A 27,388-nucleotide genomic window follows, 5' to 3' on the forward strand; every position below is an offset into this window, starting at 1 on the left:
CTGATCGGGCGCGATTCATGGTCACAGAGCAGCCGGATGTCACCTAGTGAAAAGGGAGAGATAAATAAGTAGTCCTTGTTGCATATTTCTGCACCAGATGCAGAACGTCGGCGGGCATGAAAAGGAGTCGCTTGACAGAAAGCAGCCCAACAAAAGTGGCCGGCCGATGCACCGGTTTGAGGGTGTTCGGGAATGCTCTTTAAACCGCTTTAACGGTGTTTTGTATCGGTCGCTTCATTTACCGGCCAATTTGTGGCCGCAGTCGACCCCGGTCCGATGAACTTTGGTGCGTTTGAAATTGTTTGCTTTCGCTCAAAGTTTAACGACACCGTGGGCCAAATTTATGCTCCCGGTGTTAGGTGTCGGCAGGGAACTGGGTGACCAATGGGACAAAAAAGCAACAAAAAAACGAAAACAGCCGACACAAGAAATCCGTAAGCGGTGGTGCAGGGCATCGAATGCAATTTTGCAAAAAAAGAAAAGAAAAATAACGCACCGCGCGTTTCCTGCACCCGCGAAGAAGGCGGCATGCCGATACCATTATGTTGTGATTAGAATAAAGCTTCTGCACCTGAAGGGAAGGGTGTTTGCGATGCATTTTGTACACTTTGCTGTGGCGGTCGCCGAGTGTGGCCGATTGCGGTTTGAACCGACCGCACGAATGGGAATGGAAATTCCAGGGAAGACCCGTAACCTGATCCATTACTGCACCCAACGTTCCCAGGAGGTCCGATTGGATGGGACCGGTGCAACGCAACGGGTCACGCTCCCCCTAGTACGGGATGTTTTTTTGTGAGGTTGTTTTTGAAACTCTGGTGAATGACTGGTTCTGGAACGGGCCGAACTGCTGATGGTGGCAAACGCCAAAAATACTACGAAACCCCTTCCGCAAGGGGGCATTGTATCGACTCTCGGGGTGGTTAATTCATTCGCGATCGTGAAGGGTAAGGCGAAGCCGGACGAGGTTGTGCGATGGGCGATGGGGTGAGTGTCGAGCAAATTAAACACGCGTTCCTTGGAATAAACAGTATCGGATTGGTTTTCTGTTTACATTTGCATAAAAACGTTGATATGCTTTGCTGTGGGTTTTTTTTTGGTTTTATTGGCCGCACGCCTGGGAGCATTGGTGAATGAAGGCGCTATTGCTGGTGTATTTGTAATGGTGGCGGTTTTGTCGATCATGCGTTTGTAGCATACTTTGCAGAGATGAACGCTGGCTGCAGTATTTTTATTTCAATTTCATACAATAACAAAGAAACCATTGTCATGATGCTGGGGACATTGATTAGAAGATGTATTTTTGTGCACGTACCCGTAAACATGTAAATCAAAATGTTGATACTTTTCTAGATATTCATATGATTTATATCAAATTTACAATCAACCCGCACAATGTGTTGATCGATGATACAAACCTCTCCAGTACAGCACTCCGTTAAAACATAGAACCAACGAAACTGTGTGTATACTGGCCATAATCGCACCATAAGTACGGCAAGAAACGAAGAGCTAACGAAAACCCGCGATACCGAAATACCCAAAGTCGGAGTCCTTCAATCACTGCTAAACTCTTCATTACCAAACAATGTTGTTTTGCTTTGGTGAGCGTGCTACCTGCGTACGGCCATGTAAAAGGCACTCAGGCACCGCGGCGGCACAGAGCCAGAAAGCAAATGAAACGTTTAAAAATAACAATCCATCCTGCCAGCCTGCAGTCGGCTCGGCGTCCCGGGTGCCCTGTCTTGTGTTGGGCAGCGTTTGGAAGATTCCAGCCGTACAATACGGGATGTCGAATGTCCCATTTTCTGTGCTGGTACCCGATAAGGCTCGACTCGGGCGGTTTGGTGTGCGATTGTGTATCGCCATGGCCAATGGGTAATGGTAAGAAGAAATGGTTTCAGCGGTGGCAGCGGTAGTGACCGCTGGATGATGTATGTTGAGCACGAGCTAAACACACGACTGCCAAAATATTGACAAAATTTGTAAGGGTTTTTGGTGTGTGTGTGTGTTGGTGTGTTACTGCCATGCCCTCCGGGAATGACGCTGCTTCCGACCGGTCTTGCCCGCGTGCGCCTTCTTTAGGGAAGCTAGTCGCGCCCAATATGGATACGGGCGGGTCCATTTTCGGCCTCGGGATCCTTCTACGGTGGCATCGATGCATATCGCGTTGAGCATTTGGATCGACGCGAAAGGGAACGAGATGACTTAAAGGTCTGCCGCGCGAAAGGGAACTGCTTGGCAGCTGGTCTGTGGTTTTGGCGAGCTGGCTGACAAGTGTTTTGTTTGTGTTAGAGATTATCCTTGAGTGGCAGCACTTGCTGGATGGATTTGCAGTGCAACAGGGTCCCAGAGACGCCTTTAACTTTGACCTGCAAATCCGACACGAGCAGATTGTCTGTAGAAGCCAATAGGTTTATTTCTGTCTGTACACTAATTTTACAAAGTTAATGATAGAAGTAAAAAGTGTTGTGATGATGTTTGAATGCATTTGAAAATTACTCGCAAACTCATATAAATAATAAATGATGTTCTACACAATCGAGTACACAATATTCGGTCGCACATCGCCAACGAACGCTCAAATTCACAGCAAAAAAAGATCGTTCATAAGCATAGATTGCACATGGCCCTTTGCTATCTTCGGTGATCGCTGGTACTGGACAGTGTGTGTGTGTGCGGGTGCGGCTTCACCTTTTGAAGACCATATTTGAACGTGCTGTCGCCTGCAGTAAGGGCTGCATTTGCCATACCATCATCGCCCGCTCATGCTTCACACAAATGCGTCGCGCAGCCGAATTCTTCCCGTGCGGGTTTCGGGGGCGATTGTTTTCTGCAAAACCGGGGGCTCGAAGTTTCTAACCGAAACGCGAAACCGCGACAAAGTGCACCCGCGACGGATCATTTTTGGGGCGGCATTTGACGAGATGATGATGTTATTGTGTTTGCCGCTAACTGTGCGCTTGGGCCAAAAGGCACGGGACCCAACTAGGGGTGCACATAAATCTGCACATTTTTGGGATATACTCAGAATTTGCTCTCCGTCTCAGGTTGTGGTCCTCCCCAACTGCCATACCACTGGCTGGCCGCTCGTCGAATGATGTGGGCCTCGGCTCGGCAGTCAGGATGATCATTGGAATGGATGGTTTGGGGATCTCGATCTTTCCTAATCGGTTTTTATTTAAATTGATAACTCGTGCTCATAATTGCGCATGCCGCATTCCGAATTGCATCGCGACCGGAGACTATGGGCAATGCAGGGGAGTTGTGTCTGGGATTTATTTTCCTAGAATTTGTGTTGCTCCAAATCGATCGTACTCAAATCATTCCGTTCACGGTATCGCAACCGTTGCATGGGCCGTCTCGTGTAGCTCGGTTAAAATCGAACCGTGGTCACGGTATTTCATCGGAAGCCATCTTCAGCAGCCTTCCGTTTCGATGTGTAGAGGGTCCGCTCGTTTTGGTGCAACTTAAAAAAATAATACACACACACATACACACATACATGATGAAATGTAAAATGCATATGAAAAAAGCGACCCCGCTCTCTGCTTTGTGCTGAACGGTTGCAATATTTCTTATTCAAATTCCGATCCACCGTGGATGGCGACTGATCCCCACGAAAAATATACATAATTAGCCATAAAGATGAGGAGAAGGAATGATAGCAACGCTTGACATCCACCATTTTCGGACCCGAAATCGGTTTCAGGAAAATCGGGAATTAGCCCTACGAATTATATCTCGAGAATTATACAAATCAATCAATTGTCTGATTCACATACGACGCAACCTACCGTCCAACAGCAGCAGCAACAGCAGCAGCAACAGCAGCAGCAGCATCAGCAGCCGCATCAGCAGCAGCATAATTATGAGCACGGTTTCAGTGGGGCGGAAATAGTTTTGAGTCGATTAGTTCGATGCATTTCTTGTCAGTGAAACGGTGGAAAAAATCATAATAAAAAGACGGCATCGATTTCTTATGCTTCTCACGCCTTTCCCAAAGCGATGTATTTTTTGTGGTTGTGATCTTCCAAACGCTTCCAAAAACACTTCCACGAATTTTTCGGCTAAATTATGTACGCTTGTCAATCGATCAATTACAGCCATTCAGTCCGAGTGTGTAATTTGCAAATATACCGTTCAATTATAAGATTATCGAGCGCGCTTTGGTGGGCTAAGGCGGGTAGAATAACATTTTGGAGGCACAAATGAGGAATTTTGAGGGGGATCGAAGAAGATTTTAGTAAAAGTGTACTAATGGTTGTTATTCATTTGGTGGAATCACATGGAAATTGTATATTTATCATTGACCAGTAGCATTTCATGTTGGCAAAAGGGTGGACTCGGTGATGGTTGGTATGAGTCATTGATATCACCTGTTTTGTATTTGTTACATTTACCCTCTTATTCTTAAGAGTTTAAAAATGGTTTAATTAGTGTCAACATATCAGTCAGTCAACATATTTTAGATACAGCCAGTATAAGCTTTCTTTTTATATTATTCGTTCTGGATTTTCGTTTGTTATTTGATGTAGCAGTCATAGTTGGTGCAAGTCTACTTAATGAACATAATTTAAAAAGACCACTACTTGAAATAGCAAGCCCATACCGTGACTATATTGACTAAAACTAACTGCGCAGCAAAAACAAAAACGCTATCTAACGAACTATTCGATCGCTTACGATTCTCAGAACCATTCCCAGGAATGATTCTAGACGCTTTCGCGCGGGTAAAACTGTCAACAAATGGGAAGCACAAATAAATATTTATCGACGGCTCGGCCAGCTCGACAGACCGGAGGGCCCACATTTCGACGTTGTCATAAGCACGGAACAGACATGGAGCAGCAGCGCGGTATCGTTGCCGGCCTGACAGCATCTGATTCGAGCCCGTTGATTTACGACCGGGCACTGCGATCACGAGCGATCGAGCGAACCTCACCCGCATTGCGAACGATACGTCGGCCAAAGTGCGTCTCCCTTCCCCAGAGGTTCACATGTCCCTTGTCTCAGCGAAGCCTTAATTAACCGTACAAACCGTACAAATGCATCCTGCAACACTCATGTAGTTGCAAGTGTGTAAGCCTGGTAGCACGTTTGCCTAACGGCTAATGGAGAGATTGGGGGCAGGAGAAGGGAGGAAGAGAGAAAGAGAGGTAGAGAGAAGGAGAACACACAAAGAAGGATAAAATTGGACGCAAGTATCTCACACTTACGGCACAATAATCGACAATATTATTATTATTCATTAATCTGTTTATGCAGCGACACTCAAGGTGACCGGTGCCGTCTATTGCTCGGGGGCTCATTGTTTTCAAATTAAATTAAATAACGATAATAAGCCGAGTGCAGCCGCTCGCGAACTGATTGCAAGCAGGTGCCTGCCCATTCCCCCTCCATTCACCATTCCTTCTACGGTTCCTCCGTCAAAGCCGGCGGGCCCTTGCTGCTCCACCCTGACTCGCGCGGAATTCGTTCGTGGTGCACAGTGCTGATTGAGTAATTGGCGACCGTCACCCCGCTACGGAGCACATTTCCTGGAAGCTGCGTCAGCGTCGGTGGAGTGCAGCGGATGCAACACCGGCGCAGCGGTGTCACCGTGCGGAACGGGACTCTCGCTTTCGTCGAGACGGATCTGTCTCGGTTCGGCCGGGTGCGGCGGTACAGGTGCATTTTGTGCTATGCAAAACAGGGCTGCCCCACGTTGCACCGATCGTGACTTATGACGTGTGTTCTGGTCGGTGGAACCGGGAAACAGGTGCACGAGTCCGGTCGCGGCTCGCACACTCCGTCTGTCTCTCTCTCTCTCTCTCTCTCTCTCTCTCTCTCGCTTGCATAGCTCGGTGGATGCAGCTTGTAGAACAACGGTTGAACATGGTTGTAAACTAAAGCACACGACAGTGCTGCCGTTATCGTTGAACAAGGATCTGGCCGTACAAGGGAGGGTAGGGTGATGATTCAGCAAATCGTTGAATGCTACATCCTGATAACCGTGTTATTTAGTTGCATTGCTGTGATTGGTTGTCAAAATATTAATACAAACCTAATATCTATTGCAGTGCTGGAAATCTACAATACATACAACGGTTTATTTGAATTCACAAGTCTTCTTACTTATAGTATTGGCTGGTATCAGAGTTATTTTCAGTCATTTATATACTTCATGGCTTAAAGACGCACTTAAAGACTCTGTTTTTTGTAGGCGTTTTACTTTATTCTTGCTATAACACAGGTAAGTTTAAAATTTTTCAACTGAGATTGACATTTTTTCTTCTTAAAACGCAAACGCACAATAGCAGATCACTTCGATATTTGACAAGATGTGCGAGGAATAAACGAACGATTTCTCCTACCGTCGATGCGTGTTGATGTAACGATCTTTTCACTTGAGCTGGAGTCAATGCTATTCCACGCGGTACCGAGAGGTACCGAAAACTACGAACCAATAACTCGTCCAGCGGACGGTCGCATTTTACGATCGCCATTTATTATTGTCGCCTCAATAGAGCGATCACTTTCTCCCACGAATTCTCTGACTGACCGTGGTACCTCCCCGAAATGTACACCGTAAGGTACGGGTTTGCTAGAAGGCGGTTACATCAGCTGCAGCTTCTCGGAATGCTGCCACATCTCATCGGCAAATGTCTAGTGCTGCTCAATCATCGGCAGAAAGTCGCAGTCGTAAAATTTAACTGCACCGGTAAAGGCGACGGCCAAACAGCCAGAAGACCCAGCGATGCGATGATTATCGTCCTTTTTTCACTTTCGTTCCCCACGGCAGGACCTTTCTTTTTATGGCTACTTTCCGGCCTGCCTCTGCTGGACTGGATCGATTGTTGCAGTGATGTTTTTACGATCACAAACAAACTGAAAAGATTTAGAAGGACTAAATGTGTCGCCCGTCGCACTCTAGCGAAGGGAGATCATCTCGAATCGAGCGCTAGATGAATAAATCTTGACGTTTTATGAGCACTGTGCTAGGTGTGGTGCTGTCAGCAGCAGCTTGAGTCTGATATCGATGAATTTATAGGATTTTTTCGAAGTGTGTTTGCTCTACGCGTCATCGCGTAGTCGCTAAAGATCGATCCGACGACATTAGAAACAGGACACTGCGCCAAGACGACGCACCCGGATCAAGAAAAAAATACAATCCAAAAAACTTTCGCTTTTTTATACATTTCATAGACCTGGGTCACAAAATACAACAACACAAAAACCAACAACCACCACACCCGTACAAAGTGCGTCGTTTCGTTTCCGAAGAGGGAAACGCTTCCGGTAGCATCTGATGCGCGTGGGTCTGGGGATCTTGCTAAAGGGTCCGGATAAGGCGAGCAGAAGAAAAAATCTCACCGAATGTCTCGTGCCACCGCGCAGCGTGAATGCGTTTCAGATTTCACTTTTTATTTCCCCCCGTCGACGATCAGTTCAAGATGCTATGATCGCGATTTTTATTACGATGCCTCGTGCCTCGTGCCTGGTGGCACGGGTCGCGACATCCCTTGCGCAGGCGTTGCATATTAACCCCTTAACGAACGCGTGCACCCCTTCCGGACCGATCCGTTTGGGGTGAACTTCCTTTCGAGGGAAACAACAAAAGGCTTTTCGAGAGGCACAAAACCTTTTGCCACGCCACCGAAACCATCTTCCGGATGTTTGAAAGACGCTCATCAAGCGCCCAGGGAAACGGAAAACTGTTTCCTCATCCTCGCGCTTAGGGCACAGGATCTCTGGTGTTGAGCAGGGGGACGATCAGCTCTCGAGATCATGCCCACGTTCAGCGCACGTGCTGCGGAAGCTAATCGTATCGCAGTGAAGCAGCGGAAAAAGTGTAAGAAACATAAAACGATCCACCTTTCCGTAACGATTCGGTTTTATTTGTACGACGGTTTTTACTTTCGATATCGATGAAGGGGGTTTGATGGGTTTGACAGAAGCTGATCGGATAAAAAGGAGGAACAAAAAAGTAACGCCACGCACAACGAAAGTGTCAAATAGAATGTTTGACGGCGGCCGGCTGGCGTTGGAATGCAATGCTTTTGAAGGCAGCCCTAGCGAAGGGTTGAAGACGCACACGAACACAGACGATCGTCCTTAGGATTCATCGCCTTAGAAAGGTGCGAATAAATCGTCTGAACACCCCTAATATTTTGCAAACAGAACCATTTTTTGCTATCGAACGAACGAATTAAACGCTCCAAGATTGTTTGCTTTCACCTGGTGAAGATTGCTTAAAGGATTAAGTTACAAGGGAAAGGGACTAATTGATACGTAATGAAACAGCTGGTAGCGATAGTGGAAAAGAACGTTTTTATCCACTCAACCAGTGATTTCAATACATCATACTGCAGATATAATTTGTAACAGAAATGATCAAATAGTCTCCTGAAATGGCTACAGTTAGTTCAGGGAACGTAGTTTATTGTAGACTTTGTTTTCATTGAGCGATAATGAGTCTTTTAAAGCTTGTTCTTGTAATTTGGTTCGCTTCTTAGAAACAAGGCATCTTATTGGTTATTTCATACCATTCGAATATGTGTAAAAGGTTAATATAGAAAGTGGGTAAATTACCAGTTCCTTGTATAGAACGGGCCGCTTATGGTAGTACAAACGTTTGAACGATATAGTTAATATATAATTTGTAATGTTATAAAAGATAAGGCGTCGGACTATGTGTGACTATGCAATCCTACAAATCCTGTCCGCGCCCCTTTCACCTATGACGGTTCTATCCGTACCATTCGACACGTTTAATTGTGTGACATGATGTCCAAAAGATCCCAAAGTGTTATCCTAACTGAGGGCAACAGAGAAAAAAGCAACACATCAAGCATTTCGAAAACAAAAACCCACGAAACGCATTAACTCGCCGAACAGTTTACAAATATTTGAAAGGTTTGAAAGCTTGAGATGTTAGTGGCTGATAAAGTTGATTGAAAACAATACCCTACCGATGCCGATTGGACACCGTGCGGCAAACCATGCGGAATGTCGAAAATTCTGCACAAGAACTCCAATGCCTGTGATGATGCGCTTGCACTGTTTGTGGGCCTGCGCTATTGGCTGGCTACTGCTGCCGGCAGAACGGGGTGGATTTTTCTAAACAATGGACACAGGCACATTCCGATCGGGGCTTCTTTCGGGATCAATATCAGGCATGCGGCATGCGCATCGGCAAGCTTCATCCCGTGCGCTGCGGCCAGCGGACGGCTGACGTGTCGAAGATGCATTTTCCCGAGGCCCCTGCTCCGTCAAACCGTCATCCGTCACCTTCGATCCTCATTTTATGCGCACCATGTTCAAAGCGTACCAATTCGATCGACCGGTGATCGATGTTCGTGTCGCCGCGAGTGTGGCAGGCTAGTAGGGAAGCGTCATCGGTGTTGTCGGCACAAACCGTAGTGTCCGGGGCCGGCAACCGCGACCGAACACATTCCGTAAAAGGGGAGAGAGTCGGAACGTTTCGGGACAGGCCTAATCTCTGTAAATGGAATAATAAAAGTAGATTTCAGCCGCATGATTTACTGGTGTCCTTTTCGATAGGGTTCTTGGGGCGGCGTTTTTTTCGGTGCGTTCGGTGCCTTTTGGCGCATCAAAGATGCACAATATTCCCTCCAGAATGGCCATATACAGTGCGAACGCTTAGTTCGGTTTACGTTACCGGGCAGGTAGTCACAGGCGCAACGCTGCTACAGAATGGACTTTTGGGTTTGAGTCCAATAAACTGTGACAAAAGCGCAGTTTGCTTCATGTACCGCCTTATTTACATATTTCGTTCATTCGTTCATTCGTTCTTATTAGATGTAGATCAACATTTTTCCCAACATTTTGGGCAAACGGAGGGGTAGCAACTGGGTTGAATCACTACCTCTTCCAATAGGGGTAGTGAGCTTATCACACCAGTGTTTCCATTTAACTAGGCTTAACTTCACAGTCTAATAAAAACCAACATCAAACAGGATCCGCCTTAAAGAGTTTTAAGCACGAACTTAAGTCGGCAATTGCTGGAACGCATCTTTAGTGACATCTTTACGGCCATCTAATAAACATGGCAATTGTTTGGCCATTAAAATGCTAGCTAGCGGCTGAACGAGTCAAACGGCATTGCCTTTGCACGCCCACAGCATTTGCGACTAATTTACCATTGTGTGCAAATGGTTTCACTGCTCGCTGGTAACCGCGACAGTCGACCCTTGCGGTGACCCAACGGTGGCAGTTTTATGGCTTTCAAGATCTGCCCGGTGCGGCCTGATCCTTCCCGTATCGTGATCGTGATAGGGACATGGTTTATCCCAGCGATGCGGTACTTTTCCTACACGCGTCACTCAAACAGCAATCAATCGGACTATTTTATGACCAAACGAGAGTGAGAGTCTACCGACGAGCCTGTGCCGGTCAGTGCGACTGGGCGGGATGCACCCGAACGGCGAGCATCGGTGTGTTTTGTGCAGTCTGTGGTCAAGCGTTACCATCATGCGGCAGCGAAATGTCCTTTATCTGAGCACTTTTTCGGTGCCTCGGGGTTGTAAAGATCTACCACCGCTTACCACATGGGTAAATGTTTTACAGAGCAACGTGCTAAAAGGACGTGATGCTGTTTAGCTAAGGAGAAAACATCGAGAACAGATTTTGGCCAACTGACGAAAGGGCGAAAGGACGAGTGGGAGATCTGTGGTCCAGGTGACAGATGGGTTTAATGTGCATGTTTTGTATCGTTGTGCTGAAAGCATTTGAAAGGATGGATCATCATACATTGGTAAACAGTTTTCAGTACCAGAAACTTGAATGTCTTAGAAAATACTATAAGTAACAAAAAATAAAATAAAATAACAAAATATGTTTTTGATGGTACGCGCAAAGATGTTTATTGAGAATAAAAATCGTTTACTGAAGCAAATAAAAACACGCAAATACTGATAATGATAATCAAACAGTAAAATTGAGTCATCAATGTCGTAAGTGATCATTTTTGATTTAAAAAATCATACAGAATTAGTTTTTGATATAAACAAAAATGTTCCGAAATCAAGATCGCTAGATGCCAAAGAAAAATGAATGTATTTAATTATTTTTTTATAATCCTAGAAATGTTGGACTAATATCTGTTTCCGAAATTCTAACAAAATATATATTAAAGTAAACAAGTATTTCTATCTTTGTGCTGATCTAACATGTGTGTAATAATTGAAATAGAAAATAACTGTTAAATTATGATGCTTAAAGCTCAATTGAATTAGATTATCTCGAGAATCTCGATGAACTCAAATGCTTTAAATATAATGCAAACAAGTATTAGAAATAATCTATTTACCCGATCGTCGATCAAAATAACTTTCAAAAATTCAAAATAACTTTATCTACGAGTTGAAATTCGATTACGTTCTTATTCAGCTCATCATTCATAATTCAGCTGCATATAAAACATCTCCCTCAGCCTTTCTTTTCTTGAGCCATTCACAACAACAAAACAACTCACTTTGAATGCTTTCTCTGAACCGGTAAATGGTGTCGGATTTCTTTACAAACTCAACCATGTTCCCAAAGAAAGCGAAATCTTGACGTTTCAAAAGTCAAATACTCAGGCGGAAACAAGAAAGAATCCTATTCGCACATCCTGCACCGTACCTTTTCACTGCTAATGCTTTCAGCATTAGCATTCGCTTTGGCGTACGAAAGAGAAAACTTTTCGTTTCGTTTGTTTTGGATGGGCTTTAAAACGCTTCCGACGGGGATTCCTTTTGCGCGTCGATATACATACATATACCCTGCATCCAGCATCGTTCGGCCGCTCTGTTAGCGGTACCGTGAGGCTAACGGTACAAAAAGGTTGCGCGGAAGTGTGCATGTACGATTAGCCCACACAGACATGGCTTCCGTTTGTTCCGTTTGTACAGATTGCGTCATTGGAGAATGTTTCTGGACTTTGGACCGTACCAATAGCAGCTCCACACGTTTTGATTGCTTTCAGGATCCGTTCAATTCCGGCCACTGCCAGTCTCCCAGTCCCGGATGCGTCCCGAGCAGATGTGCGGTGTGAGATGCGCGCGATGACGCCAGACCGTGGCCAGTCTGCTCCAGTCATTTATCAACCGGCACGGCAACAGACGGTATCGATCGAAGACGACGTTTGAATGGCGGATTAAGTCATCGTGTTGGATTGCACCGCAGGCATCGAGTTGTATGGAAGACCTTCTAGGACTGGTGGTGGTGGCTGGCTGGCTGGCAATGGCCACTCCATGTGCAAGTGCATCGGGCACATTTCCGGAGCTCTCCCACGACGATGCTCGGCCGTCTCCTTCCGTCACTCGTGCGGCTTGCGTCTGGGTGCTGGGTGCCCTCTTGAGCGCACGGCACTTGACTGAAAGCGTGAGTTGTGTGCTCGTCAAAGACCGCCCGCAAGTCGGACGATGTTTGATTGCTACGTCGTTGTTGGTGGCTGTGATGGAGCAAATTCCTGCCACGAGACGATGGCCGCCTGGTAGAACGGGGAACATGCACCCGCTGCAACATTGTTGCCAGGTGCGCTGCTCAAACCGGTGCTCTTTTGCGCCGCTGCACTTTTCTTGTGCGCTGCATTTTCATTATTTTATTAAGTACTAATTGCATACTAGCTATGGATTATTTATCCGCTAGTGCCTCGCACAACTTCTCTACTGCTGTTTTGCCCTCCCGGAACCGCCCGGCTGGTCAAACGATGCCCGGCGTGCTAAACACTTTAGCGTGTTCTCTGTGCTGTGCAGTTTAGCAAAGGCTTGGCGAACCGTTTACAATGTCGGAGCATTCTCCCAGCATGTAGCCAGGCCGAAGGTATGACAAGAGATTAATCTTTAAAAGGTGTTACATCTGTGGCTGTGAAGCTCGGCCACGACCACTTTAAAGCGACTAAACACCGATCGGCACTTGGAAGGCTCTAATCTTTGACTGTTGATGGATGCCGATCGATTGCACTGTGATCGATTGCAGTGGAATACCAAATTGTAAAAAGTTGTTAGAGCCATATGCTCATTTGCGAGACAGCAAGATAGCTACGCAAAATGACCATTTTGAACTGTGTATTTTAACTAAATTACGACTGTCATTTTGATGCGTTTTAGTACACACCGCGACAACGATTATACGTTTATCGCATATTATCACATTCCGTACCATTCACATCTGCTTAACGCGCGTACTTAATTCTCCAGAAAATGCAGTACCCTGTATGCATCACGCACACGACCACCTGAAACAGATGTAGCAACCAACCCTGCCCGTTACAATTCCCGAGACAACATCAACAACACGCGGCACCGCCATCCCACAGCACACTTTACAAACTGCGCTCATTATGTCTCATTTGCTGCGGGAGCATCGTAGTTCATCGGCGGCAGTTTTCGATGCGTAAGTCACTTCTCACACCTCATCCACTGTTCCCGCACTGTCCCTTCCTTCGCGATGGCGGTAGACACGGTCGACACTCCCGCTATCACAGCGACAGGATGATCGATAATTATGAATTATAAAATTTGCATTCAATTTAATCTTGTTCACCGATCCGCGGCATAGCTATGCGCGGGTGCCGCGCTACTGTGTGTACGCGAGCGCGCGCGCCCGCTCGCGAGAAAAAAGCAAAGATCCCGCGATAAGCGTTTTGTCCGGCCGGTCCGGAGAAACGTGAGAACCGGTGGACGTGGAAGAGCTATCGTTGCTTCTCTTGTTTGCACCCTTTCTTACGCGCTGCGTGTGTAACGCGCACCAGGATCACGCAAAGCGGTGCGGTGCGGCGCAGGCTAAGGCGTGCTAGGCTGCGACGAACGCGTAGAACGAGCGACACGCTCGTTATTATGCAAACGCATTGCGCGATGCGGAGAAGCGCGGGGTTCCGCGGGGCACGATCCGCGGGGCTGAGAAATTAAGTTGGCGCATCAGAACGAATCTCGCGATCTCGGTACGGTACAGTGGTGGCTGTGTTATGAGTAGTGGGAAATAATCTGCTGGGAATGATTTAAAATGTTTCACTATCAGGTGCATTTATAGAGAAAGTGGATTTTTATAGTAGATTGGGTAGCTTGGGAGGTGATGATGGATGAATGTTTAATTGATGCACGTTAATTTTATATTAACTTTGAATTTTGAATACCATACAAATTTAAAATAGAAAATAATTAGAATAATGCTCCACCTTAAACATCTAAAACCAAATTATTCACTATTTGAAATAAAAAAACTTTAGCTATACTTCTTAAAAAGTCCTCTGTGGACCAGCGACCACAAGTTTGACGTGGAGTGTAAAACGGTAACACGACGCACTTCACATTAGCAGCTAGGCGATGACGGACCCGACCGACCCTTTCCCAAAGGGCAGCCAGCGCTTCTCCAGCGTCCACCAACCGGCCGGGGTTTCACTCGTTCTTGATCGTTCCCTTTGTTCCCTCCCCCGATTTGCTACGTGGCAAGCATCGCGTCGGGTGCATCGCTCGCTTGCTTGTTCGTTTTCTTTTGTTTTGCCCGTGCGCGAATTCGTTTCAGTACGCAGCGCCTTTTAATAAACACTCAATCATTTAAAGTGATATCATTAACTGCTTCATCTACACTTGTTTCAGCGTTTCTGGATGGGGGAGACGGGTGCAGAAGCAGCCATCGTGTCGGACCACTGGAAAGGATCAATATTATGACAAATAGACGAACGTGCCCGTCCGCGTAAGCGCGCTTATGTTGTCGCGAAAAACCGTTCACACACACACGCGCGCGCGTAAAGTATGAGCACATCAGGACGCTCGTTTGAAACGCTGGTAGAATATAAATCGCCCTACAGCAAGCGCGCGCCTAGAGTGTCGTCGCGTATCGCCGCGCATTGTCGTCACGTTCATCCCACTAATTGACGCTTGTAGCGCAAGGGGCTGGCTGGCTGGCCGGCCCGTTGTCTAATGCAGCGCGAGTGTCCTTAAGCTCGGCGAAAAATGCGATCCCCTACCGATCCGATCGAGCTAAGGTCAGTGGACGATGACGGGAAGAACCTCCGCGCCGGTGCGATGGCCATTAATCGCACGCTCGTGCACGGCTCTGTACTGCCCCGTGGGTGCCGAAGAACCCACCGGCGAGGTGAGTGTTGTTCGAAGAAAAAAAAGACCTGCCACCTCCCGAAGGCGAACCACTAATTGGCAGCGTTTAGGCTGTAGATATCGATCCACGACCACGATGGTCGGGCATTTGTTTGTATATTTTTTTCCGGGGTGGTCAGAATTAGATGAAACCCTCCGCACCCGCATCGGTACTCGGGAGACTGCCCTAAAGACCCTTTGGCATAATCGAACCGGAGCTTGGCAAGATCGAGCCGATCTTGTACCGGAAATCACTGCACAGTTGACAACACGGTTCGCGACTGATTAGCGAATAATTTATCGATCGATTGTTGGAGCGACCACCGGCCCCGTATCCCTTTCCTCGTCAGACTCGCCCACTTCGGTGCCGGAGCCCCGACGAATGACATCAGTGTGGCGGGGAAGGTTGGATGGACTTTATCTGCCAGCCGGGTAAGGGTAGGTTTTGCTTCGGTAACTGCATCGACACCAGCGCTCGGTTTCTTGGTGTCACATCGCGGTTTTGCATTTTATTGCCTACCCCTCCCCATCCAGAGAACGCTCCCCTTTCCCCCGCTCAGACTTGGCATTAGTTTTGCGCAGACGCAGCTTCCGGGTTTTGCAGGTATTGTTGAGCTTGTTGCTGGGAAGGGGGACAGCTTCGATGCAGAAAACGCAACAAGGTCTGCTGATGCTTGCAGGCAAGCTCCAGCGCACATGCACACCTACCTCAGCTTCCATTCATTCACAAACGCAACTGGCGGAGTGTTTTGGAGTCGATCTGAATATGCGCTTGTTTAGTCTGCTTGCTGCTCGAGCCCGTGCTTTGGCGTACGTTGCATTTGCGCTAGCCACAGTTGCGGATTGTGCGCGGGTGCACCGTTCATCGCACCTCGCGCGCGCGTGTTGACCGATTCACGCTAACTGGCCCACGGCGCACTTTCCCACAGGCTTTCGGTTGCGCCGATCGGTCGGTCAGAAGTGGTGCGTTGGGGAGTTTTAAGAAAATCCTCTCTCGCACACACACACACATGCACGCTCATGCAAACAAACGGGCAACACAGTCCGGCGAAGCGGGCACGCACAACGCGAAACCTGTGAAATGCGTTCGCGCCTCGTACAGCAAAGGGGGCGGTGCGACCGATATTTGATTAGTCAGTTTTATGATTAATTTTGCGTACTTGATACACGCGCTGGCCCTCGGTCACGGGGTGGACCGCGGTCCAATTCTGACCAACCAGCGGGCCAGCGCTAAGACACGAGCGCGATCGCGAACGAATCGCGCGCGTACGACGAAAAGTGTCGCTGACTCCACAGAAAAGCAGGTGAGCACGGCGGGAGGCGACAGTGTTGAAGAGAATTTGAGGGTTGTGACGCTGCTGCTGGACTCGTGTGTGTGTATGTATTTTTCCTTCGTTTGGTTGCTACCTTTTGCGTGTTGTTTAGCCGGCGTGGACAATATCGAATTAAATCCCAGGAAATGAGCAATTCTCTCGAAATGGCTCGGCCATTGCACGCCAGCGAGTCGTGCGTTTTCGAATCATTGCGCCGCTGCTTGGTGTGTTGTTGTGATACGTTTCGCTCAGGTAACTCATAAACAATAATGACTGGCAAAGACATATTCTATGCTAATTAAGTAGTTAAAGTGAAGATAGAAGATAAAAGTAAAATTTTAGCTTCAATTGATATCCATGTTGAGTTTGTTTTTGATGTAAATAAACTTATTAGAGGATCATTACATAAAAGAGAGTAATAAAATGTTCTCCATCTTCTTGTTAGTTTAGCTTGCGATTTTTCATTTGAAAAAACTTTAAACGAAGACATTAAACGACAATAACCAGCTTCTATGGCGATTGCATGTTTGAATTTCATTTACAATTTGCATTGATTGTATATGCTTTTATTTATGATTTTTAAAATAAAATAGTTAAACTTTAGGCAAATGTCACTTTTACAAGAATGTGACTTTACCTCATCACACCATTAGCTAATGGCTAATAACATAACAACATAAAATTGTTTTGCGAGAAATTTTACCGTGCTCTCTCGCTCTCTCTCTCTCTCTCTCTCTCTCTCTCTCACACACACACACACACACACACACAACTGCGACTCCTTCAGCTACACCCTGGGCGGAATATCCATTTGCACCCGGACTAATGGGACTGCTTCGCCGTACCGCAGCATTAGCAAACAATGGCTGCTGAGATGGCAAATGGCGTCCATTAATTGATCCGATCAACCCCTACCAAGAGGTCCAGGGAGCTGTGTGCTGCCGGACGGTGGATCGGATGTCAGCTTCGATTTCACTTTCGCAGCCAGTACGCCGGGCTGACGTAACACGCCCTGGAGGCCACGCAAGGACGCCGGACCCGTTCGCCTGTGAAATGCCACGCGGATGCTGCCGCCCGTTAGCCTGACCTTCAAGCGCGCGGCGAGATCCGGTGCAGTTGCGCTTATCGGTGCATTCGATCAGCGATCGAGAACTGGTGCAGCTTGGCGTAAATCAGCCAGCGCCGCGCTTAACGGGAAGCTCGAGCACAGTGCGCCCCACCCTCGCATAATTGTCAACGCAACCGTGGACCAGTAATGTGTAGCAAATTAGCGCCACCATTACAGCTTCATTGCATTGCCGGGGTAGGCGAGCTGATCGGGCCGTACCTGTACACGGGTATGAAATATCATTCGAATGCCGTTGTTGTTGGATGGCTTGCGTACGGAATGCTACAGCAAGCGGGAACGATCTTAATCAATCCGATTCCAATCGACGCACACCTTACCCGGTTGCACCGAAGCTGATCAATGCGTTTTCTGCTGAGCGGGATGGAGGTAGAGAACACATCATAAACAAAACCTTAGCACACTCCACAACTCACACCGGTGGTCTCACGCCTTCTGACAGTTGTGACGTTAGACCATTATCGATGATTTACCGTTGATGGTTGATTTACGAGTCGTTACGAGTCACTAGGACGCTGGAGGGATTCCACGGGGCATGATCTATTACCACTCAGTTGCATTATCGGTGTCCTTTCTTCGGCGTCCTTTCCGATTGTGTTTACTTTCTTGGCAGGGGAATTTATGTTCAAAAGGAAAAGCCATTACTGGGTGGTTGGTTTGCTGATGTATTGCTTTGTAAACTCATTGAATATCGCATATAAATCATGAAACATTGTTCAACTATGCAGTTAACATCTTACGTTCCTAGAAGGTGCGCAAATAGCATCACTGCGAAAATGTCCTTGTCATACTGTCGTCCATCGGTAAAAGTGCATCCATACAAAAATGTAACAAAAATTGTCTGAAGTAGGATGTTTGTGAATAAAAACTTATTGATCTTCAATTCCAGATTGTGTTTTAGTTGATTGTGATCCATTAGAATCAAAACAAATCAGAAACAAATGAATGTTTGTTACATTTTTCCTTGCTTTACTCGTGCCGTTCGTGTTATCATCTAATCAGTTGCGTGCAAAACCATATAAAACTGTTCGATTGAGGAAGTGTAAATCAGAGTAAGTCGAAACGCTCAAAATGAAATACGTGTTTGTCGCCCTGATGCTGGTAGCACTGGTGTTTGCAATCGTCGCTACACAAGGTAATAACCAAGCAGTATTTTAGGAAGTTTATCTTCCATTCAACTTGTTCTATCTAATAACTCGTATAATTCCATACATAGGTGTACCTATACCAGTGAGCAGTGAAGTCAAACTGAACCTGGCGAAGAGAAGCATCTCGCAGCATCGTGCAGCATTTACATCGTACCTTGCACATGACGAGAGCGACAGCAATTCTCCTGAAGACGGCTAAAAATACTCTCCGAATTCCGCGTTTACATTTACAGCCAAATAACACAACAAGCTGTTATAATTTGAATAAGAAATATAAAATGACAAAAAATCTAAATAAAATAAACTATATTCAATAACAATTTTTTGAAGATGTGTTTCGTGTTTTTTAAATTCAAATTACCAATGTCCTTTTCGCAAATGCTGAGCTAATCTAAATGCACTGCAACGGTCACAACACTATTCCGTTCTTGATGGTTGCGTTCACCATACGCTCGACACTTTAGTCAGGCCTACATTTGTTTGACTGTTTAGGACAGATACTTTTCGATAGAAAGATTTTATCAGAAAATTTTAGAAGATAGAATATCGTGTCAATCCGCCGCTGCAAGCCACATCACCGAGTTTTAATGTTGAGATTTGACAAAATCTTCTAGACACCAAAAGAAATAATTTCTTTTTCTAAAAAAAATTACAAAACACACACACACACATAATCAATATCAAAACAAAAAATTGGAAAAGCATATAGTCTTACAGCCTCATCACGGAGTTCGAACGGCCATCGAATGGATCAGCAGGCTTCAAATCGAACAGCAAAATTTTGGAATCATTTCAATCAGTTCAAATCGAAAAGCGTTTAATCGACTTTTGAAACTTTTAATTTTACAAAACAACATTTTGATGTGTTTTGAAAAATTAAAAGTTTCAAAAAGTCGATTAAACGCTTTTCTAAAGTTTTCTTGGTAGACATTTCGTTCAATTATCTGTGTCACTTGCTGCTAGACTTGCCGTTCGAACACCGTGATCAGGCTGATAGTACGTCTATCGACCTGAATCAACAATTAAATAGAAAATAATAAATAATATTCTGATGAATGAATGGTTAGGTAAAAGAGTGATTTGTTGGCATTTTATATGTTATGTTAAATGATAAAATCTATTCTCTATACAATCGAATGTTTTGAGCCATGCATCCAAATATTTATTTTTTCATACAAATTGTGTTTTAGTAAATATAGGCTACTACAAGGTTGGATGTTAGTCTTTTCCAATAGGTAGCTTATTTTACTGTTATGAAATTAAATAAGTAATGAGATAATGCATAGCAATAAATAACACTTATTCAGCCACTTTTCCAAACTTTATCGAAGAGGAACCATAGTTGCAGTTGCCTAGATAAAACGGAAGCTTTAATGTATTTCATGAGTATCCTACTCATTTATGCATACAATATGGCAAAATGTTCAGAAAACATCCAAGGAAACCACCAGTTTTTGTCATTTTGAGAATCGCTACGATCGTTACCGAATTCGATCGAGTTTGGGAAAGTGGCTGAATATCACGGTGCATTACTCACGTTTCTATCGTTTAATATAGTTGCCACATTATTGGCTAATCATATACTGCGTCGTAGTTGTAAGCTCTGGATTGCCGTCTGTTATGTAAAACAGGAAGAAGTATACTATCTCGCATTCATATTTGTTGATGTATAGTGGCCATCCTCGTATATTTATAAAATATTTCAACGCTATATACGCTTATCATCATTCGCTGTATTTCATCTTATCAGTCAGTCCACCGTCTAGCAAAGAACTATATATATGCAGGATTAACGAGCTGATAAAATCAGAAGTAATTTTACATTTCAACATGAAGAACGTGTTTTTCGCACTGTTGCTTGTGGCGCTGGTTTGCTGTTTGGTTTCGGCGCAAGGTAAATATACTGCCGAAAATTGTGTATAGTGGAATTTGGATTAATTTTGATCTGTGTCTTTGACGTTTTTAGGACACGAAATCATACAAAATGTTGTAAAGAGAAGCATTCCGCTTCGACAGCTAATATTGCAGCATAATGCACTTGACGACAGCGACAGTGATTCCGGATCGGAATAACTAGCAATTGCGCAAAATTGGGAAATGACAAAAAGAGAGTAATAAAAATGTGAAGCGTGTGTATCATGCATAACAGTGTATTTTATTTGTTAACGAATGGTCCGATTGTATTTGTTTAGTAAAAATCTAACATACTTTTACATGGTTTCTATAGCCAGCTCAACACTTTAAGCTTTATTTCCTATGCGTAAAATCCCTATTGACCATTGTCTAATGAATGTCGTGCGTAAACCGAGCAACTAATGAAAGATCATACGAGATTCCATTTTTATTGTTGAAATGTATCTTACGGGATTGAACTTTTCGTTTCCGATGTTGAGCTGGCTAGAGAAACCCTGTAAATCTAACAGCAGAATTCTGGAAAATCGTAGAATCCAAATTCCTTATTTAAAGATTTTGCTGATATATTTAGGGAAGTCACACGAAGCGTGAACTCAAAGTTTACGCTTCATTTGTATGGGAGTGCTTAAACTTCCTGTCAAAAGATTATAGGGTTGTATGGCTGAAATCCAGTTTACGCCAAAGTTTACGCTTCGTGTGACGGTCGTATAAAGCTTCAATCGGTCGAGTGTTGTAAATTTATTAGTTTTAAGCTATTTTATGCACAGCAATCGAGGGACATTATAAATTTGATATTGTTACGCTTAAAGAAGGTAGGAAAAGAAGGATCATTTGAAGGACACAATGTTTTATTTTTATTTATTTCTTCTTCTTCTTTGGCTCAACAACCGATGTCGGTCAAGGCCTGCCTGTACCACTTGTGGGCTTTGGCTTTCAGTGACTAATTGATTCCCCCCATAGCAGGATAGTCAGTCCTACGTATGGCGGTGCGGTCTATTTGGGGATTGAACCCATGACGGGCATGTTGTTAAGTCGTACGAGTTGACGACTGTACTGCGAGACCGGTAGCTTTTATTTATTTACCAAAGCTATATTGAAGCTACTACTAACACGCAATCGGTCGTGATACACAATAGAAATAGCAAATACAATACAAATACAAATGTAAGGACAAACATTAAAATACTTTCTATGTGGTTGTTCTATTGGTTTGTTGATGGTTTCGTATTAATATTTCCAAGCTGTATTAAGGGAAACAATTATCTTTTTGTTCGCAGATGACCCAGCTGGCAACCTTCGCGACGAGCATGCACATTTTTACCAAACAATGATGACCCTCGCTTTCCCCGCATAGGCTAACAATAAACTAAAAATGTACATTTTACGTCTCGTGACAAAATAAGAAAACAATAGAGTCGTGCAGTGTGTTATGATCGGCTCTTCCCAGCCCAGACGATGATGACCCGGAAATGGTACCGATCGCCGTTAGCGAGTAAACCCATCTTGAACGCTAGCACGCCGGGCGCGAAAAGAGCACTGGTTGACATTATCCGCCCAAGGAGTCGAAACAAAGCGAACGAATGTGTCCGCCAGGCGCAGCGCACCGTTTGTGACACTCCCGCACCTGACTAATGGTTTGGCTCGTTCGGATCGCTTGTACAAAGCAACTATCACTCCAGTTCTGCACCGCCCGTGTGATCTTGCCACACTGCCTTGCTCGCTCGGCCTGGCCCGGAGGATCGTAAATGATGACCGTGCATTAAGGATAGATGGGTGATGAGTTCGACAACGACAGGTCTGCCCGAGCTTCGTACACTGCCCGTGCAGTGTTTGCGTGATCGAGCTGCCAGCACTCGATCAATGGTAGGTATTGCAAAACGCACGCTATTACACTCTGCACACAGACAGAGATAAGCTAGAGGTAGATGTGTGTTATTAAGCGAAATACGGCATGACCGGGTGCAACTAATTATTACACAGGGGTAAACACTTACTCTCGCGGGAATTTGCTTCCTTCGCCGATGGTTGAGCTGGTTGAGTCGTACAATTTCCCTCCACGCGATAAGAACAACAGCAGCAGCAAGAAAAAAAAGTTCACGAAGAGCACGAGGAAGGATCAAACACCACCAACCAGTGTTCACCTTCGTGATAGGAAATGCTCCTACCGTGTTGATATCACGTTGATATCGTTGATATTCGACGCATCGAGCAAGCAACATTGTTGTAATCGATCGCTCGGTGTGATTGATTTGTTCGAATTCCACTTAATGCTGCCCGTTGGGACCACCACTCGCTGGGGTGGTTTACATTATCCAGCGGCCAACACCGAGCACTGCAGCAAGTGTGGCCTACTACAGAACGCTCGTATAGGAGCGAGCGCGCGCACAAGTGGGTTGAGTATTTGCGCACGGGAAAACTAATAAACAGGCCGTAATTTAGCGGCTTTGCTGAGTAAATATTTATTAGCCACCTCTGTCAAATTTACCCCGCGCGCGATGGGCGGGTGGAGGAAGCAACATGTGCTGCAAGACGAGATCCGTATCTTGGGAGGTGCCGTTTCGGTGCGTGTCGCGATAAAATGCGGAAATAATTGCAAATCGCACCGCCTGGGAACGGCCGCCCAGTAAGTTATGCAAAGTGAGCTTGCGTTATTTTATTTCTTTTCTTTTTTTGCTATCTAGTTGTACCTGTTGCATGAGGTAGCGGTTCACGGGCGGTTCGAGCCTGAAGGCGATGGTTTCGAGCTGATGCAGCGATTCGAGAGCGATCGCAGCTCGAAGCGGAACCAAGCGAACCTAAACCGTGTACTATTAGCGGTTGTTAAGTCATTAAGGGCTTGCGCTGGTGGTAGAGCGCATGTTAGAGATTAGTAAACTTTCACGCCAACCCTTGCAGTGCTGAGGGCTTTGATCTGTGAAACAGGTGGTCGGCTCGGCACGCTCGGACAAGGGTGCGCAAATACGCTAAAGACAGTAATCCGAGATGCCCAATCAATTGGCGGTGTTAAAGCTTTCTGTCCGCATATCGTTTAGCTTTAGCACTCACGGAAATGGTGCACAATAACTGTGATGTTAGCTCTTGTTTCTAGGAATTGGTATGCTTAATATTTGCGAACGCTAGTTTGTTGCCCAGCAAACGTTCTCGATTTCCTAACACTTTTTCTAAATACTATTCCACCGCGCGCGGCCAGAGCACCAGAGGGTGCATGATTCATGTCAATGCCCATCGATGGCAACATTCCAGCTCTATAGACCAAGCTGCTGCTGCTGCTGCTGCTGCTGCTGCTCAAAGCTCTACCGAGCTGACTAAGCGATCGTGACACACCAGGATCCATAACGCTACAGCTTTCAAGTAGCAATCGCCTAGTATGCAATGAATGTAATTTGATAATTGATCCAGAGTATAGCCTACAGAGCCCGGTCCAAGCATCTCCGTGTGCAAGCACACACATACAGCGACACATACACATACACATTTTACGCATAATTTGCCTATTGATTTTCACTCCACCGACACGGCCGTAAACGTTTCCGTCCAGCCGTCCAGGCGCAAACAGGTGTTTCGGTCGTGATTCTATCTCAGCTGGAATGCAAATTGCTAGAATACAGCCATACCTACCCCGCCGATGAACAAGCTCTGGAGTTCCGGAGGGCGATCCCTGTCAACGACATTCCCCTATCCCGGAGTGTCATCTTGGGATTGTCATTTAGATGAGATTCCAAGCAGTCCAGCCCCGTGCACGCCCAATGCAGCATTGCAGGTGTCATTGTATTTTGTTGCTCCCTCTTTCTTTCTCTCTGGCGCGGTGGTTGCATGATCTCTTTCCACCACGCTTTACCTCCGGTCCTTCCAGGCAAAGGGGTATCAAACACGCGCCGGGACAACCTCGCTTCCACCCCTGGGGCAAAGGGAGCAAACTGGAAATGGCCACGAGACCGATTCACGCCACTATATTAATCCGTTCGTGATGAAGGGGTCGAACCAGGGCTTCGGGTTCAATGCAACGATTCTTGCCGATCAGGACCCAGTGGAAGGATCCCCCCCCGGAGCCCGTGAAAAGGGGGGAGGGAAGGAAGAGAACAGCCGGCTACGCTAAGTGCACATTTTAGTGCAGTTGCTTTTAATATGGCAAATTTGCGGACCCGACCCGCCACATTGGCATTACGCATCCCTCTTCGTCTCCCAGGGCAGGGCGATGTCATTCGAACCGGATGAGCGTGAGACACGATGCAGCGGGACGACGGTGGGGCAGACGGTGCTGGTGTTTGTGCCAACGCTCTTTGCTTCGGGGCCGGTTTCGCCTATTAGCGTCCCCCAAGAAGACGGGCCCAAAACAAAACGAGTGATACATAAAGTGTTATATCATTGCCCGAGCGAGTCAACGGGGTGAGAGATAGAGAGAGAGAGAGACTGCACATACGCATCGCTTATGACAGGTATGGGAAACCGCCGCGTGTCGCTGCTAGTTCGCTCGAGTTCGCTTCCGTGCCGGGCCCATGATGTTACATCAATTAGATCCCGGGAGGAAGATTATAATTGTCGCAGCAACCGGAAAATCTGTTGCCTTTCGGACGGGCGCAGCGAACTATCCGAAGAACTCGCCTCACTAACCGGTGCTAAACGGCGGGGGATTGGAGGATGCCTGGAAGCACCTACTGCAAGGGTGCCGGCGGTGGGGCGGCTGCAAGGTTGCAATCGGATCTCAACCTCCCCTGTCGGTTCGCTTTGGCAGTTCGTTCGCGAATTGTCGCCGACAACCGTGCCGACAGCGGCAGCGCCCTGCTCTTCTTCGTGTCACACTTATCTATCGATCGCTTTCCGGTGCGGTTGGTAGGTTGCAGCGGTGGTGCAAATTCTACACACCAAACAACAACAAACTGGTCCTGGTAGAGTTCAATCCTCCTGCGATGCGACGTGCAATGGACAGCTTAGCCGGATGTAGGAACGAGCCGGTGGAGTATCATCCTGTTCTGTACGACTGGGACGGGTCGGGCCGATGAAAATGTAACGTGCGCGATGAATGATCTTGTGGATGTGTGCGGTGAAGATTAACAACTGGCGGGATGAAAAATGATCTCCCGGGGGCCGTAACAATATTTCGAGACCACTGCGGCGAGCTGTGATGATTCCATCAGTCAGAACAAGATATGATGAAAATATTATCGGTGCTGTAGTATCATAATTAAGTTTTAGCACATTTTATGTTTTCATTATCCATTAATTAATAAAGTAATGATAGAGTTAGTAGTGGTATTAGTAGATTAAGTATACAAGAATACTACAGCATTACATACCTTACAGCAAATTGAACGAAATGGAATTATTTATCCGAGATTATAACGTCCACTGGCCTTTATCAAGAAGTTTATACCATATAAAGCTCTAACAAAACTATCGTAAAATCCATTATTTTGTAATAACATTCATCAGCACCATGATTATCATTATGTTATGATTTTGGTAATAGATTACTGTAGATGACAGTATCGTTAAAACATACTTGATTGATACATATTTCAGTGTTTTTGCATCAATTATCCATTAATATTTTTGTGTAATTTTTTGTACAAAACATGTTCCAACCATGAACATACGATGTTGAAAGATTTTTTTTTTTTGAAATTGAGTTTAAGTGTTCTTTATAAAATTACTTCAAATTTATTAACTGTTTTCAAATGAATGATATAATGCAAAAAAAAAAAACTTTATTCTGTTATTTTGTTAATTGTGTTTGTCGAACAAAATCATACATTGTTGATTCATAAATAGTACGGATATTCGCCAATAATGATTCATGCTAGTCTTTTACGTTAAACAATTTTCAAAGCTCCGTTGCATTATAATTACAATCAAATTAGTTTAATTATTCTTGAATATTACTACTAGAGGTTCATGATATTAAACCCAAAATTAATCGGAACCGTGTATCGATCGAATGGTTCCAGTAAGGAATTTAAAAATATATATATGTATCCCTTCAAATTGCAAGACTATTGGTACATTTACCCGTACTTTGAAACTACCAGCGCTGTACTCCAAACTAAAAGCATTTCCTTTTCCAACACTTCGCAGGTCCTCGAACCGCACAATTTCAGCTTATTTTTAGCGAGTTCCACATTGCACTGCGACGACGTTCCCGTCTGTTCACCCTATGCCCGAGCCCTATGCCCGGGTTGGTTGCACCTAGCTTGACCTCGATAATTGGTGCAACCTTGGCAATGGGTGGGTCCTTGGTCTCGCAGACGTTGCCGTTGCGCTGTGTGCAAACAACCCGAACCCGAAAGAAGAAACAGCATAAACTGTCCACTCAACTGTACGCTCGTCTCGGCCCACCCGGCTTCCTCGGTCTGCAGCGATTCGCTGGTGCAGGTGCCCACCGGTTGCTGCTTTCCCAGGATGGGTGTGTGTACGAGCGGACCGACGGACCGCGACGCCGGTGACGACGGTGCGAGCAATCAGTGCATCACGCGTTGACAGCTCTAACTAGGTCCCCGAGCACTGCCCGGGCACGCTTAATGACGCATCAAAATTGCAAATTTGGTTCAACAGTTGTTCCAACCTTGCTCTTGCACGTGGAGCGACGTTCTTGGGGAAGATGGGGGTAAAAAGGTGTGCATTCTTGCGAGAGAACGTCATCTGTACGCACTCTTGCGTACCCTTGTACCTTGTACACACACTCACATCCATAATCCAAGAGACTGGTCCTGTAGTCGGGCGACGAAATGAAATAAATCGTACGTTTTGTCCGCAAATTCGTTTGATGTCACATAACGCAACCAAACCCAGCCCAACAAAGCCAGCCGAAGC

General features: G+C 45.7%; 1 protein-coding gene and 1 long non-coding RNA gene across 2 annotated transcripts; both read left to right on the forward strand.

Moving 5' to 3' along the window:
- The first annotated feature begins 20,434 nt into the window (after positions 1 to 20,434).
- LOC120893869 lies at positions 20,435 to 20,813 on the forward strand. Its single transcript, XM_040296023.1, has 2 exons — positions 20,435 to 20,561; positions 20,634 to 20,813. The coding sequence occupies exons 1-2, from the start codon at positions 20,498 to 20,500 to the stop codon at positions 20,738 to 20,740; spliced, it is 171 nt and encodes a 56-aa protein (XP_040151957.1). The 5' UTR covers positions 20,435 to 20,497; the 3' UTR covers positions 20,741 to 20,813.
- A 767-nt stretch (positions 20,814 to 21,580) lies between these two features.
- LOC120895036 lies at positions 21,581 to 21,991 on the forward strand. The gene is made up of 2 exons (XR_005738274.1): positions 21,581 to 21,789; positions 21,859 to 21,991. It is a non-coding gene; the product is annotated as an uncharacterized LOC120895036 (long non-coding RNA).
- The last annotated feature ends 5,397 nt before the right edge of the window (positions 21,992 to 27,388 follow it).

The sequence above is a fragment of the Anopheles arabiensis genome, chromosome 2 (genome assembly GCF_016920715.1).
Source record: "Anopheles arabiensis isolate DONGOLA chromosome 2, AaraD3, whole genome shotgun sequence".
Classification (NCBI taxonomy): Eukaryota; Metazoa; Arthropoda; class Insecta; order Diptera; family Culicidae; genus Anopheles; species Anopheles arabiensis.

What these genes read in the sequence shown, in the direction of transcription:
- LOC120893869 (XM_040296023.1), top strand. Translation starts at nt 20,498, where the DNA reads ATGAAGAACGTGTTTTTCGCACTGTTGCTTGTGGCGCTGGTTTGCTGT. An exon ending in CTGTTTGGTTTCGGCGCAAG is followed by an intron (nt 20,562 to 20,633) that starts GTAAATATACTG and finishes TGACGTTTTTAG; the next exon opens with GACACGAAATCATACAAAAT.